Source organism: Oncorhynchus clarkii, unplaced genomic scaffold, assembly GCF_045791955.1.
Source record: "Oncorhynchus clarkii lewisi isolate Uvic-CL-2024 unplaced genomic scaffold, UVic_Ocla_1.0 unplaced_contig_8902_pilon_pilon, whole genome shotgun sequence".
Lineage (NCBI taxonomy): Eukaryota > Metazoa > Chordata > Actinopteri > Salmoniformes > Salmonidae > Oncorhynchus > Oncorhynchus clarkii.
In genome coordinates, this window is record NW_027260952.1 from 1 (window position 1) to 14395 (window position 14395).

The window sequence follows — 14395 nt, forward strand, 5'->3', positions numbered from 1 at the left end:
GACTTTGCAATCGTCCATCAGACCAAGGTGCTGCTGGAGCACACAGGTCTGATCACCTGGAACCCTCCGGCGATTTTTAAGAGCTACTGTGAGATCATTGTGCTTCACTTCCCCTTCGACCTGCAGAACTGCAGTATGAAGCTGGGGACATGGACCTACGACGGCAACCTGGTAGTGGTCAACCCGGTAAGAAGTTTGAAAAGCACAAACATCCAAAAAGCACATCTGAAAATGTTCCAGGTCCGGGGTGCAAAATAGAAGCCATCCCATGAAAAGGAGTAGAAATAGTAACAATCCCATGAAAAGGAGTAGAAATAGAAGCAATCCCATGAAAGGAGTAGAAATAGTAACAATCCCATGAAAAATAGTAGAAATAGTAACAATCCCATGAAAAGGAGTAGAAATAGAAGCAATCCCATGAAAAGGAGCATGAATAGAAACAATCCCATGAAAAGGAGTAGAAATAGAAGCAATCCCATGAAAAGGAGTAGAAATAGAAACAATCCCATGAAAAGGAGTAGAAATAGAAACAATCCCATGAAAATGAGTAGAAATAGAAACAATCCCATGAAAAGGAGTAGAAATAGAAACAATCCCATGAAAAGGAGTAGAAATAGCCGCACCTGTTGTATGCTCCCACATAGTTTAAACCAGCCTCTCCAACATAATGTGTATTTGTGTATATTGGAGGGGATGGGAAGAAAATAATTGTCATCCCATATGAACTAATAAAGTATATCTTATCTTAATTTAACCAGTAAAGTATTGACCCTAGCCCTGTACCCGTCCCCTGTCCCCCCTCTAGGACAACGACCGGCCTGACCTGAGTAACTTCATGGAGAGTGGTGAGTGGGTGATGCAGGACTATAGGAGCTGGAAGCACTGGGTGTACTATGCCTGCTGCCCTGACACACCCTACCTGGATATCACCTACCACTTCCTGATGCTGAGGCTGCCTCTCTACTTCATCGTCAACGTCATCATCCCCTGCATGCTGTTCTCCTTCCTGACTGGACTGGTCTTCTACCTCCCCACTGACTCTGGTAGGCCTGCTGTTCTCCTTCCTGACTAGACTGGTCTTCTACCTCCCCACTGACTCTGGTAGGCCTGCTGTTCTCCTTCCTGACTAGACTGGTCTTCTACCTCCCCACTGACTCTGGTAGGCCTGCTGTTCTCCTTCCTGACTGGACTGGTCTTCTACCTCCCCACTGACTCTGGTAGGCCTGCTGTTCTCCTTCCTGACTAGACTGGTCTTCTACCTCCCCACTGACTCTGGTAGGCCTGCTGTTCTCCTTCCTGACTAGACTGGTCTTCTACCTCCCCACTGACTCTGGTAGGCATGCTGTTCTCCTTCCTGACTGGACTGGTCTTCTACCTCCCCACTGACTCTGGTAGGCCTGCTGTTCTCCTTCCTGACTAGACTGGTCTTCTACCTCCCCACTGACTCTGGTAGGCCTGCTGTTCTCCTTCCTGACTAGACTGGTCTTCTACCTCCCCACTGACTCTGGTAGGCCTGCTGTTCTCCTTCCTGACTGGACTGGTCTTCTACACCCTGACTGACTCTGGTAGGCCTGCTGTTCTCCTTCCTGACTGGACTGGTCTTCTACACCCTGACTGACTCTGGTAGGCCTGCTGTTCTCCTTCCTGACTGGACTGGTCTTCTACACCCTGACTGACTCTGGTAGGCCTGCTGTTCTCCTTCCTGACTGGACTGGTCTTCTACCTCCCCACTGACTCTGGTAGGCCTGCTGTTCTCCTTCCTGACTAGACTGGTCTTCTACACCCTGACTGACTCTGGTAGGCCTGCTGTTCTCCTTCCTGACTAGACTGGTCTTCTACACCCTGACTGACTCTGGTAGGCCTGCTGTTCTCCTTCCTGACTAGACTGGTCTTCTACACCCTGACTGACTCTGGTAGGCCTGCTGTTCTCCTTCCTGACTGGACTGGTCTTCTACAGCCTGACTGACTCTGGTAGGCCTGCTGTTCTCCTTCCTGACTAGACTGGTCTTCTACACCCTGACTAACTCTGGTAGGCCTGCTGTTCTCCTTCCTGACTAGACTGGTCTTCTACACCATCACTGACTCTGGTAGGCCTGCTGTTCTCCTTCCTGACTGGACTGGTCTTCTACACCCTGACTGACTCTGGTAGGCCTGCTGTTCTCCTTCCTGACTGGACTGGTCTTCTACCTCCCCACTGACTCTGGTAGGCCTGCTGTTCTCCTTCCTGACTGGACTGGTCTTCTACCTCCCCACTGACTCTGGTAGGCCTGCTGTTCTCCTTCCTGACTGGACTAGTGTTCTACCTCCCCACTGACTCTGGTAGGCCTGCTGTTCTCCTTCCTGACTAGACTGGTCTTCTACCTCCCCACTGACTCTGGTAGGCCTGCTGTTCTCCTTCCTGACTGGACTGGTCTTCTACCTCCCCACTGACTCTGGTAGGCCTGCTGTTCTCCTTCCTGACTAGACTGGCCTTCTACACCCTGACTGACTCTGGTAGGCCTGCTGTTCTCCTTCCTGACTGGACTAGTCTTCTACCTCCCCACTGACTCTGGTAGGCCTACTGTTCTCCTTCCTGACTGGACTGGTCTTCTACCTCCCCACTGACTCTGGTAGGCCTGCTGTTCTCCTTCCTGACTAGACTGGTCTTCTACAGCCTGACTGACTCTGGTAGGCCTGCTGTTCTCCTTCCCGACTAGACTGGTCTTCTACACCCTGACTGACTCTGGTAGGCCTGCTGTTCTCCTTCCTGACTGGACTGGTCTTCTACCTCCCCACTGACTCTGGTAGGCCTGCTGTTCTCCTTCCTGACTAGACTGGTCTTCTACAGCCTGACTGACTCTGGTAGGCCTGCTGTTCTCCTTCCCGACTAGACTGGTCTTCTACACCCTGACTGACTCTGGTAGGCCTGCTGTTCTCCTTCCCGACTAGACTGGTCTTCTACCTCCCCACTGACTCTGGTAGGCATGCTGTTCTCCTTCCTGACTGGACTGGTCTTCTACCTCCCCACTGACTCTGGTAGGCATGCTGTTCTCCTTCCTGACTGGACTGGTCTTCTACCTCCCCACTGACTCTGGTAGGCCTGCTGTTCTCCTTCCTGACTAGACTGGTCTTCTACCTCCCCACTTACTCTGGTAGGCCTGCTGTTCTCCTTCCTGACTAGACTGGTCTTCTACCTCCCCACTGACTCTGGTAGGCCTGCTGTTCTCCTTCCTGACTGGACTGGTCTTCTACACCCTGACTGACTCTGGTAGGCCTGCTGTTCTCCTTCCTGACTGGACTGGTCTTCTACACCCTGACTGACTCTGGTAGGCCTGCTGTTCTCCTTCCTGACTGGACTGGTCTTCTACACCCTGACTGACTCTGGTAGGCCTGCTGTTCTCCTTCCTGACTGGACTGGTCTTCTACCTCCCCACTGACTCTGGTAGGCCTGCTGTTCTCCTTCCTGACTAGACTGGTCTTCTACACCCTGACTGACTCTGGTAGGCCTGCTGTTCTCCTTCCTGACTAGACTGGTCTTCTACACCCTGACTGACTCTGGTAGGCCTGCTGTTCTCCTTCCTGACTGGACTGGTCTTCTACAGCCTGACTGACTCTGGTAGGCCTGCTGTTCTCCTTCCTGACTAGACTGGTCTTCTACACCCTGACTGACTCTGGTAGGCCTGCTGTTCTCCTTCCTGACTAGACTGGTCTTCTACACCCTGACTGACTCTGGTAGGCCTGCTGTTCTCCTTCCTGACTGGACTGGTCTTCTACCTCCCCACTGACTCTGGTAGGCCTGCTGTTCTCCTTCCTGACTAGACTGGTCTTCTACACCCTGACTGACTCTGGTAGGCCTGCTGTTCTCCTTCCTGACTGGACTGGCCTTCTATCTCCCCACTGACTCTGGTAGGCATGCTGTTCTCCTTCCTGACTGGACTGGTCTTCTACCTCCCCACTGACTCTGGTAGGCCTGCTGTTCTCCTTCCTGACTAGACTGGTCTTCTACCTCCCCACTGACTCTGGTAGGCCTGCTGTTCTCCTTCCTGACTGGACTGGTCTTCTACCTCCCCACTGACTCTGGTAGGCCTGCTGTTCTCCTTCCTGACTGGACTGGTCTTCTACCTCCCCACTGACTCTGGTAGGCCTGTTGTTCTCCTTCCTGACTAGACTGGTCTTCTACCTCCCCACTGACTCTGGTAGGCCTGCTGTTCTCCTTCCTGACTAGACTGGTCTTCTACCTCCCCACTGACTCTGGTAGGCCTGCTGTTCTCCTTCCTGACTAGACTGGTCTTCTACCCCCCCACTGACTCTGGTAGGCCTGCTGTTCTCCTTCCTGACTGGACTGGTCTTCTACCTCCCCACTGACTCTGGTAGGCCTGCTGTTCTCCTTCCTGACTGGACTAGTCTTCTACCTCCCCACTGACTCTGGTAGGCCTGCTGTTCTCCTTCCTGACTAGACTGGTCTTCTACCTCCCCACTGACTCTGGTAGGCCTGCTGTTCTCCTTCCTGACTAGACTGGTCTTCTACACCCTGACTGACTCTGGTAGGCCTGCTGTTCTCCTTCCTGACTGGACTGGTCTTCTACACCCTGACTGACTCTGGTAGACCTGCTGTTCTCCTTCCTGACTAGACTGGTCTTCTACACCCTGACTGACTCTGGTAGGCCTGCTGTTCTCCTTCCTGACTGGACTGGTCTTCTACACCCTGACTAACTCTGGTAGACCTGCTGAAAATTCAAATTCACAAATTTCCCCACATTTCCATATAATGGAAATGTGTCTTTTCTTGGCTGACTCACGTACAGTACAATGCATTTAAAACAACAATCCCCACAAGCCGTGGACCAATTGCTCTTGGGTCTGTCGAACGTTTTCACAAAGGCAGTATCAGTTTCTCAATAAATAGTCCTGAGAGTGTTACCAGCTGTTTGAATAGATGAAATATGTCAATGGTTTTAGAGTAGTATTGATGCAGTGTATTGTTGTGTTTGACTCCTCTAACCATGTCTCTGTATGTAGGAAGATGACCCTGTCTGTATGTCCTGCTGTCTCCGACTGTGGTCTTGTTGTTGATGTTGTTGTTGTTGTTGACTCCAGTGTCTCTGTTCCATACAGGTGAGAAGATGACCCTGTCTATCTGTCCTGCTGTCTCCGACTGTTGTCTTGTTGTTGATGTTGATGTTGTTGATGTTGATGTTGTTGTTGTTGTTGTTGACTCCAGTGTCTCTGTTCCATACAGGTGAGAAGATGACCCTGTCTATCTGTCCAGCTGTCTCCGACTGTGGTCTTGTTGTTGTTGTTGTTAATGTTGATGATGTTGTTGATGATGTTGATGTTGTTCTTGATGATGTTGTTGATGTTGTTGTTGTTGTTGTTGACTCCAGTGTCTCTGTTCCATACAGGTGAGAAGATGACCCTGTCTATCTGTCCTGCTGTCTCCGACTGTTGTCTTGTTGTTGTTGTTAATGTTGATGTTGTTGATGTTGATGTTGTTGTTGTTGTTGACTCCAGTGTCTCTGTTCCATACAGGTGAGAAGATGACCCTGTCTATCTGTCCAGCTGTCTCCGACTGTGGTCTTGTTGTTGTTGTTGTTAATGTTGATGATGTTGTTGATGATGTTGATGTTGTTCTTGATGATGTTGTTGATGTTGTTGTTGTTGTTGTTGACTCCAGTGTCTCTGTTCCATACAGGTGAGAAGATGACCCTGTCTATCTGTCCTGCTCTCTCCGACTGTGGTCTTGTTGTTAATGTTGTTGTTGATGTTGTTGTTGTTGATGTTGTTGATGTTGTTGTTGTTGTTGATGTTGTTGCTGATGCTGCTGATGTTGTTATTGATGTTGATGTTGTTGTTGTTGATGTTGATGATGTTGTTGTTGTTGTTGTTGATGTTGTTGTGGTTGATGATGTTGATGTTGCTGATGTTGCTGATGTTGTTATTGATGTTGATGTTGTTGATGTTGATGATGTTGTTGTTGACACCAGTGTCTTTGTTCCATACAGGTGAGAAGATGACCCTGTCTATCTGTCCTGCTCTCTCCGACTGTGGTCTTGTTGTTGTTAATGTTGTTGTTGATGTTGTTGTTGTTGATGTTGTTGATGTTGTTGTTGTTGTTGATGTTGTTGCTGATGTTGCTGATGTTGTTATTGATGTTGATGTTGTTGATGTTGATGTTGTTATTGATGTTGATGTTGTTGTCGTTGATGTTGTTGATGTTGTAGCTGATGTTGCTGATGTCGTTATTGATGTTGTTGTTGTTGATGTCGATGATGTTGTTGATGTTGTTGTTGATATTGTTGTGGTTGATGATGTTGATGTTGTTGTTGTTGCTGATGTTGTTATTGATGTTGATGTTGTTGTTGTTGATGTTGATGATGTTGTTGTTGATGAGGTTGTTGATGTTGTTGTTGTTGATATTGTTGTTGTTGTTGATGATGTTGTTAATGTTGTTGTTGATGTTGTTGTTGTTGTTGTTGTTGACACAAGTGTCTCTGTTCCATACAGGTGAGAAGATGACCCTGTCTATCTCTGTCCTGCTGTCTCTGACTGTGTTTCTGCTGGTTATCGTGGAGCTCATCCCCTCCACCTCCAGTGCGGTGCCTCTCATTGGGAAGTACATGCTCTTCACCATGGTCTTCGTCATAGCCTCCATCGTCATCACCGTCATCGTCATCAACACACACCACCGCTCTCCCAGTACACACACAATGCCCCAGTGGGTCCGCAAGGTAGGTCAACCGACCGACCGATCAATAAATCCATCAGTCAGTCAGTCAATCAGTCAGTCAATCAATCAGTCAGTCAGTCAATAAATAAATCAGTCAGTCAATAAATCAGTCAATCATTCAGTCAATCAGTCAGTCAATCAATCAATCAGTCAATCAATCAATCAGTCAGTCAATAAATCAGTCAATCAGTCAATAATTCAATACATTTGTCAGTCAGTCAGTAAATAAATAAATCAGTCAGTCAGTCAGTCAATAAATCAATCAGTCAGTCAGTCAGTCAGTCAGTCAGTCAGTCAGTCAGTCAGTCAGTCAGTCAGTCAGTCAGTAAATAAATAAATCAGTCAGTCAGTCAATACATTAATCAGTCAGTCAGTCAGTCAGTCAGTCAGTCAGTCAGTCAGTAAATAAATAAATCAGTCAGTCAGTAAATAAATAAATCAGTCAGTCAGTCAATCAATAAATCAATAAATCAATCAGCCAGTCAATCAAGATAGGTCAACCAACCGACCGATCGACTGATCGATAAATCAATCAGTCAGTCAGTCAATCAGTCAGTCAGTCAGTCGGTCAATAAATCAGTCAATAAGGCAATCAATCAGTCAGTCAATAAATCAGTCAATAAATAAATAAATCAGTCAGTCAGTCAATAAATCAGTCAGTCAATGAGTCAGTCAGTCAGTCAATAAATCAATCAGTCAGTCAATAAATCAGTCAATCAATCAGTCAGTCAATCAAGGTAGGTCAACCAACCGACCGACCGACCGATCGATCGATCAATAAATCAATCAGTCAATCAGTCAGTCAGTCAATCAATCAGTCAGTCAATAAATCAGTCAGTCAATAAATCAATCAGTCTGTCAGTCAGTCAGTCAATAAATCAGTCAGTCAGTCAATAAATCAGTCAGTCAGTCAATAAATCAATCAGTCAGTCAGTCAGTCAATAAGTTAGTCAGTCAATCAGTCAGTCAATCAATCAGTCAGTCAATAAATCAGTCAGTCAATAAATCAATCAGTCTGTCAGTCAGTCAGTCAATAAATCAGTCAGTCAGTTAATCAATCAGTCAGTCAATCAAGGTAGGTCAACCAACCGACTGACCGATCGATAAATCAATCAGTCAATCAGTCAGTCAGTCAATAAATCAGTCAGTCAGTCAATAAATCAGTCAGTCAATAAATTAGTCAGTCAGTCAATAAATCAATCAGTCAGTCAGTCAATAAATCAGTCAGTCAGTCAATAAATCAATCAGTCAGTCAATCAGTCAGTCATTTAGTCATTTAGTCAGTCAATCAGCCAGTCAATTAGTCAGTCAATAAATCAACCAGCCAGTCAATCACTCAGACAGTCAATCAGTCAGTCAATAAATAAATCAGTCAGTCAATCAGTCAGTCAGTCAATAAATCAATCAGTCAGTCAATCAATAAATCAATCAATCAAGTAGGTAGACTAGGTACAATGGACAAAGTGAATGTCAGCACATCTCATTCCTAATTTAGCGATGTCAGTACAACATCTAGTGGTGTCCTAGTTTTCAGACCCCTTGGTGTGATGGCCGTGACATTGGATTGTCAGGCTTCCCCCTAAATTCTCTGTGTATTCCGTTGGGCTTTTGGGGTTTTCTCTTGGCTGCACTGCCACCTGGTGGTGCTAATGCAGTACGTCATGTATTTTGTCAGGTGTTAGTGACATTCTGCTTTCGGCCATTTAGAACAGTGGTTCCCAACCTTTTTGGGTTACTGTTCCACCAACGGAATTCTGCTCTGCCCGGAGTACCCCTGAAGTACCCCCTCATGTGCATTTTACCAGTAAGCCGGTGGTTTCATGAGTCTTCTCAGGTACCATATGTGGAAAGACCAAGTACCCCCCAGGGGCCCTAGTACCTCTGGTTGGGAACCACTGATTTAGAACCCCTCAGCTCTCAGCAGCCTCTCTAGCGGGGCTCTCCTTTGAGAGACAGGAAGTAGTTAAGAGCAGTCTGTCTGTCTGTCTGTCTGTCCTATTTCTGACTTTAGCTGAGTCATTTGAGGAATGGCATGTCAGGTTTGTCAGTTTATTCATTGAGTACTCATGGTTTTATGGTTGATGTACGTGATCTTGATTATCATGGAAAATATGTTAGTCCCCCAACACAGTATTATGTGCTTTACAGTACTTTGTGTTACTCATTACAATGTATTTATAGTCATTCATGTACTATATATAACTTGTGTTACTCATTACAATGTATTTATAGTCATTCATGTACTATATATAACTTGTGTTACTCAATACAATGTATTTACAGTAATTAGTGTACTGTATATAACTTGTGTTACTCATTACAATGTATTTACAGTAATTGATTTACTGTACATTTCTTTGTGTTACTCATTACAATGTATTTACAGTAATTAGTGTACTATATATAACTTGTGTTACTCAATACAATGTATTTACAGTAATTAGTGTACTGTATATAACTTGTGTTACTCATTACAATGTATTTACAGTAATTAGTGTACTGTATATAACTTGTGTTACTCATTACAATGTATTTACCGTAATTGATTTACTGTACATTTCTTTGTGTTACTCATTACAATGTATTTACAGTAATTGATGTACTGTACAGTACTTTGTGTTATTCGTCACAATGTATTTACAGTAATTGATGTACTGTACAGTATTTTGTGTTATTCGTTGCAATGTATTTACAGTAATTGATGTACTGTACAGTACTTTGTGTTATTCGTCACAATGTATTTACAGTAATTGATGTACTGTACAGTACTTTGTTCTTCGTTACAATGTATTTACAGTAATTGATGTACTGTACAGTACCTTGTGTTACTCGTTACAATGTATTTACAGTAATTGATTTTCTTTACATGACGTCTTGTTACTCATTACAATGTATTTTCCTGTATTTCAGATTTTCATCAACACCATCCCCAATTTCATGTTCTTCTCGACTATGAAGCGTCCATCCAGGGACAGGCAGGAGAAGAGGATCCACCCGGCTGACTTTGACATCTCCGACATCTCGGGCAAGCCTGCCCCTGCCTCTGTCACCTTCCAGTCCCCCATCACCAAGAACCCGGACGTCCGCAGCGCCATCGAGGGGGTCAAGTACATCGCAGAGACCATGAAGTCTGATGAAGAGTCCAACAATGTAAGAATAGGATCTCAGGAAGCATTTATGGAACTCATGTCTGTCTGTCTGTCTGTCTGTCTTTGTTTCTGAGTCTGTCTGTCTTTGTGTCTGAGTCTGTCTGTCTTTGTGTCTGTCTTTGTGTCTGAGTCTGTCTGTCTGTCTTTGTTTCTGTGTCTGTCTGTCTTTGTGTCTGAGTCTGTCTGTCTTTGTGTCTGTCTGTCTGTCTGTCTGTCTGTCTGTCTGTCTGTCTGGTCTGTCTGGTCTGTCTGGTCTGTCTGTCTTTGTGTCTGAGTCTGTCTGTCTTTGTGTCTGTCTTTGTGTCTGAGTCTGTCTGTCTGTCTTTGTTTCTGTGTCTGTCTGTCTTTGTGTCTGAGTCTGTCTGTCTTTGTGTCTGTCTGTCTGTCTGTCTGTCTGTCTGTCTGTCTTTGTGTCTGTCTTTGTGTCTGTCTTTGTGTCTGTCTGTCTTTGTGTCTGAGTCTGTCTGTCTTTGTGTCTGAGTCTGTCTGTCTGTCTTTGTTTCTGTGTCTGTCTGTCTTTGTGTCTGAGTCTGTCTGTCTTTGTGTCTGTCTGTCTGTCTGTCTGTCTTTGTGTCTGTCTGTCTTTGTGTCTGAGTCTGTCTGTCTTTGAGTCTGTCTGTCTTTGTGGTGAGTCTGTCTGTCTTTGTGTCTGAGTCTGTCTGTCTTTGTGTCTGTCTTTGTGTCTGAGTCTGTCTGTCTGTCTTTGTTTCTGTGTCTGTCTGTCTTTGTGTCTGAGTCTGTCTGTCTTTGTTTCTGAGTCTGTCTGTCTTTGTGTCTGAGTCTGTCTGTCTTTGTTTCTGAGTCTGTCTGTCTTTGTTTCTGAGTCTGTCTGTCTTTGTGTCTGAGTCTGTCTGTCTTTGTGTCTGTCTTTGTGTCTGAGTCTGTCTGTCTGTCTTTGTGTCTGTGTCTGTCTGTCTTTGTGTCTGAGTCTGTCTGTCTTTGTGTCTGAGTCTGTCTGTCTGTCTGTCTTTGTTTCTGTGTCTGTCTGTCTTTGTGTCTGAGTCTGTCTGTCTTTGTGTCTGTCTGTCTGTCTGTCTTTGTGTCTGTCTGTATTTGTGTCTGAGTCTGTCTGTCTTTGAGTCTGTCTGTCTTTGTGGTGAGTCTGTCTGTCTGTCTGTCTTTGTTTCTGAGTCTGTCTGTCTTTGTGTCTGAGTCTCTGTCTTTGTGTCTGTCTTTGTGTCTGAGTCTGTCTGTCTGTCTTTGTTTCTGTGTCTGTCTGTCTTTGTGTCTGAGTCTGTCTGTCTTTGTGTCTGTCTGTCTGTCTGTCTGTCTGTCTGTCTGTCTGTCTTTGTGTCTGTCTGTCTTTGTGTCTGAGTCTGTCTGTCTTTGAGTCTGTCTGTCTTTGTGGTGAGTCTGTCTGTCTGTCTTTGTTTCTGAGTGTGTCTGTCTTTGTGTCTGAGCCTGCCTGTCTTTGTATCTGAGCCTGTCTGTCTTTAAGCCTGTCTGTCTTTGTGGTGAGTCTGTCTGTCTGTGTGGTGAGTCTGTCTGTCTTTGTATCTGAGTCTGTCTGTCTGTCTTTGTGTCTGAGTCTGTCTGTCTTTGAGTCTGTCTGTCTTTGTGGTGAGTCTGTCTGTCTGTCTGTCTTTGTTTCTGAGTCTGTCTGTCTTTGTGTCTGAGTCTGTCTGTGTTTGTGTCTGTCTTTGTGTCTTTGTTTCTGTGTCTGTCTGTCTTTGTTTCTGTGTCTGTCTGTCTTTGTGTCTGAGTCTGTCTGTCTTTGTTTCTGAGTCTGTCTGTCTTTGTGTCTGAGTCTGTCTGTCTTTGTTTCTGAGTCTGTCTGTCTTTGTTTCTGAGTCTGTCTGTCTTTGTGTCTGAGTCTGTCTGTCTTTGTGTCTGTCTTTGTGTCTGAGTCTGTCTGTCTTTGTGTCTGAGTCTGTCTGTCTTTGTGTCTGTCTGTCTGTCTGTCTGTCTGTCTGTCTGTCTGTCTGTCTGTCTTTGTGTCTGTCTGTCTTTGTGGTGAGTCTGTCTGTCTGTCTTTGTTTCTGAGTGTGTCTGTCTTTGTGTCTGAGCCTGTCTGTCTTTGTATCTGAGCCTGTCTGTCTTTAAGCCTGTCTGTCTTTGTGGTGAGTCTGTCTGTCTTTGTGGTGAGTCTGTCTGTCTTTGTATCTGAGTCTGTCTGTCTGTCTTTGTTTCTGAGCCTGTCTGTCTTTGAGTCTGTCTGTCTTTGTGGTGAGTCTCTCTGTCTGTCTTTGTATCTGAGTCTGTCTGTCTTTGTGGTGAGTCTCTCTGTCTGTCTTTGTATTTGAGTCTGTCTGTCTTTGTGGTGAGTCTGTCTGTCTGTCTTTGTATCTGAGCCTGTCTGTCTTTGTGTTGAGTCTGTCTATCTGTCTTTGGGTCTGATTCTGTCTGTCTGTCTTTAAGTCTGTCTGTCTTTGTGGTGAGTCTGTCTGTCTTTGTTTCTGAGTCTGTCTGTCTGTCTGTCTGTCTGTCTGTCTGTGTCTGAGCCTGTCTGTCTTTGAGTCTGTCTGTCTTTGTGGTGAGTCTGTCTGTCTGTCTTTGTGTATGAGTCTGTCCGTCTTTGTGTCTGAGTCTGTCTTTCTTTGTGCCTGAGTCTGTCTGTCTGAGTCTGTCTGTCTGTCTGTCTATCTTTCGAGCTTTCATGTTTTAATGTTGTGTGGCTAATACAAAAACAAATTGTCTTGAAAATGTTAATGACTCAACTCTCTCTCTATTCTCTCTTCACATCACCTCTCTCTCTCTCCTCACCCCCTCTCTCTCTCTCATCTCTCCTCTCTCTCCCTCTCTCTCTCTCTCTCCTCACCCCCTCTCTCTCTCATCTCTCCTCTCTCTCCCTCTTTCTCTCTCCTCACCTTTCACCCCCTCCTCTCTCTTCCCTCCTCTCTCTCCTCACCTTTCACCCACTCCTCTCTCTTCCCTCCTCTCTCTCTCTCTCTCTCTCTCTCTCTCTCTCTCTCTCTCCTCACCTTTCACCCCCTCCTCTCTCTTCCCTCCCCTCTCTCTCTCTCTCTCTCTCTCTCTCTCTCTCTCTCTCACTTTCTCTCTCCTCACCTTTCACCCCTCCTCTCTCATCTCTCCTCCCTCTCCCTCTTTCTCTCTCCTCACCTTTCACCCCCTCCTCTCTCTTCCCTCCTCACCCCTCCTCTCTCTTCCCTCCTCACCCCCTCTCTCTCTCTCCCTCCTCTCTCTCCTCACCTTTCACCCCCTCCTCTCCCTCCTCACCTTCCACCCCCTCCTCTCTCTTCCCTCCTCTCTCAGGCTGCTGAGGAGTGGAAGTTTGTAGCCATGGTCCTGGATCACATCTTGCTGTGTGGGTTCATGGCTGTGTGTATCATCGGCACCATGGGAGTGTTCGCTGGACGCCTCATTGAGCTGAGCATGCAGGGCTAAAGGAGAGGCCATAGCCAGAGTCACCGTGCTCTGGCCACACCCTGGTTCTCCTGCTCGCTCTGACACCTGTCTGCTGTGCCTCTACCCCGACTCATCTGGAAATGGCAATTTCTTTGGATCGTGGATTGAATGTAACTGGTCCAGTGAGGTGTTGTTATTGTAGCTTCTTTTCTGCATGGAGATTACAGTTGAAAATATGGGCATTCACAGCACTCGGTGTTGAGAAGGTGTCCCGCTGTCAGCTGTCTGTGACTTGATGGATTGTGTTTAAGGAACGATGGTTAACCTACCTAACCAGGTGATTCCTTTATTTCTAACCATCCTTCCTCATGTGGAACGAAGGATGCAGAGTATGTTGGTTTAACAAACTCTGCATAATGGCTCTGATTGGGAGCACTCTGGCACTCTTATGGCACTGTGGATGAGGGAGGTCACATTATGGCACTGTGGATGAGGGAGGTCACATTATGGCACTGTGGATGAGGGAGGTCACATTATGGCACTGTGGATGAGGGAGATCACATTATGGTACTGTGGATGAGGGAGGTCACATTATGGCACTGTGGATGAGGGAGGTCACATTATGGCACTGTGGATGAGGGAGGTCACATTATGGTACTGTGGATGACGGAGATCACAAGCAGCTGGTAGTGCATCTCGCCGTTGTTGCATGATCATTATTGACGATCAGAAGATCAGTTTGAATGAGTTTCTCAACCTTGATTTAGAAGTGGGCCTGTCTTGTCAATAAAGATGACAGTGCAGGGGCTTCTGGGAAACTACATGATGTTTTATCTTGTCCGATGTTAGGGTTTTCTCTCCTCCTTCTGCCAAATGTCATCACGGTTCTATTTTTAGATTTGGTTAAATGTCAAAATAAAATCTACTTCCAGATAAGCCTGTCTTTTTGTATTGTGTTTTTTACATTGACAGGGACTGCATAAACTCTGGTTAGTCAAATATTTGTACATGTCATTTTCTCCATTAAGAAGATAAACTGTGCGCCTGGGTCCTCTTTCTGTTGAATAAATTATTAAATGACCTTATTTTAACGTATTATTTTAGATTTTCCAGTAGTCAACACGTATCTGTTCTGTTCTCCTCTCATCAGTAAACGTCTTTATACACAGAACCAACTGTTCAAACTTGGACAAGATGCACATCTGGAAATATTGCATCACCGCAAAGGCCCCGG

General features: G+C 45.7%; 1 protein-coding gene across 1 annotated transcript; it reads left to right on the forward strand.

Moving 5' to 3' along the window:
* Positions 1-3: 3 nt before the first annotated feature.
* LOC139402501 (acetylcholine receptor subunit alpha) lies at positions 4-13200 on the forward strand (the record flags this gene model as incomplete). Its single annotated transcript, XM_071146485.1, has 5 exons — positions 4-186; positions 806-1043; positions 6484-6707; positions 9617-9856; positions 13069-13200. Coding segments are annotated over 5 exons (1017 nt in total), but the record flags the coding sequence as incomplete, so codon positions are not given.
* Positions 13201-14395: the final 1195 nt, after the last annotated feature.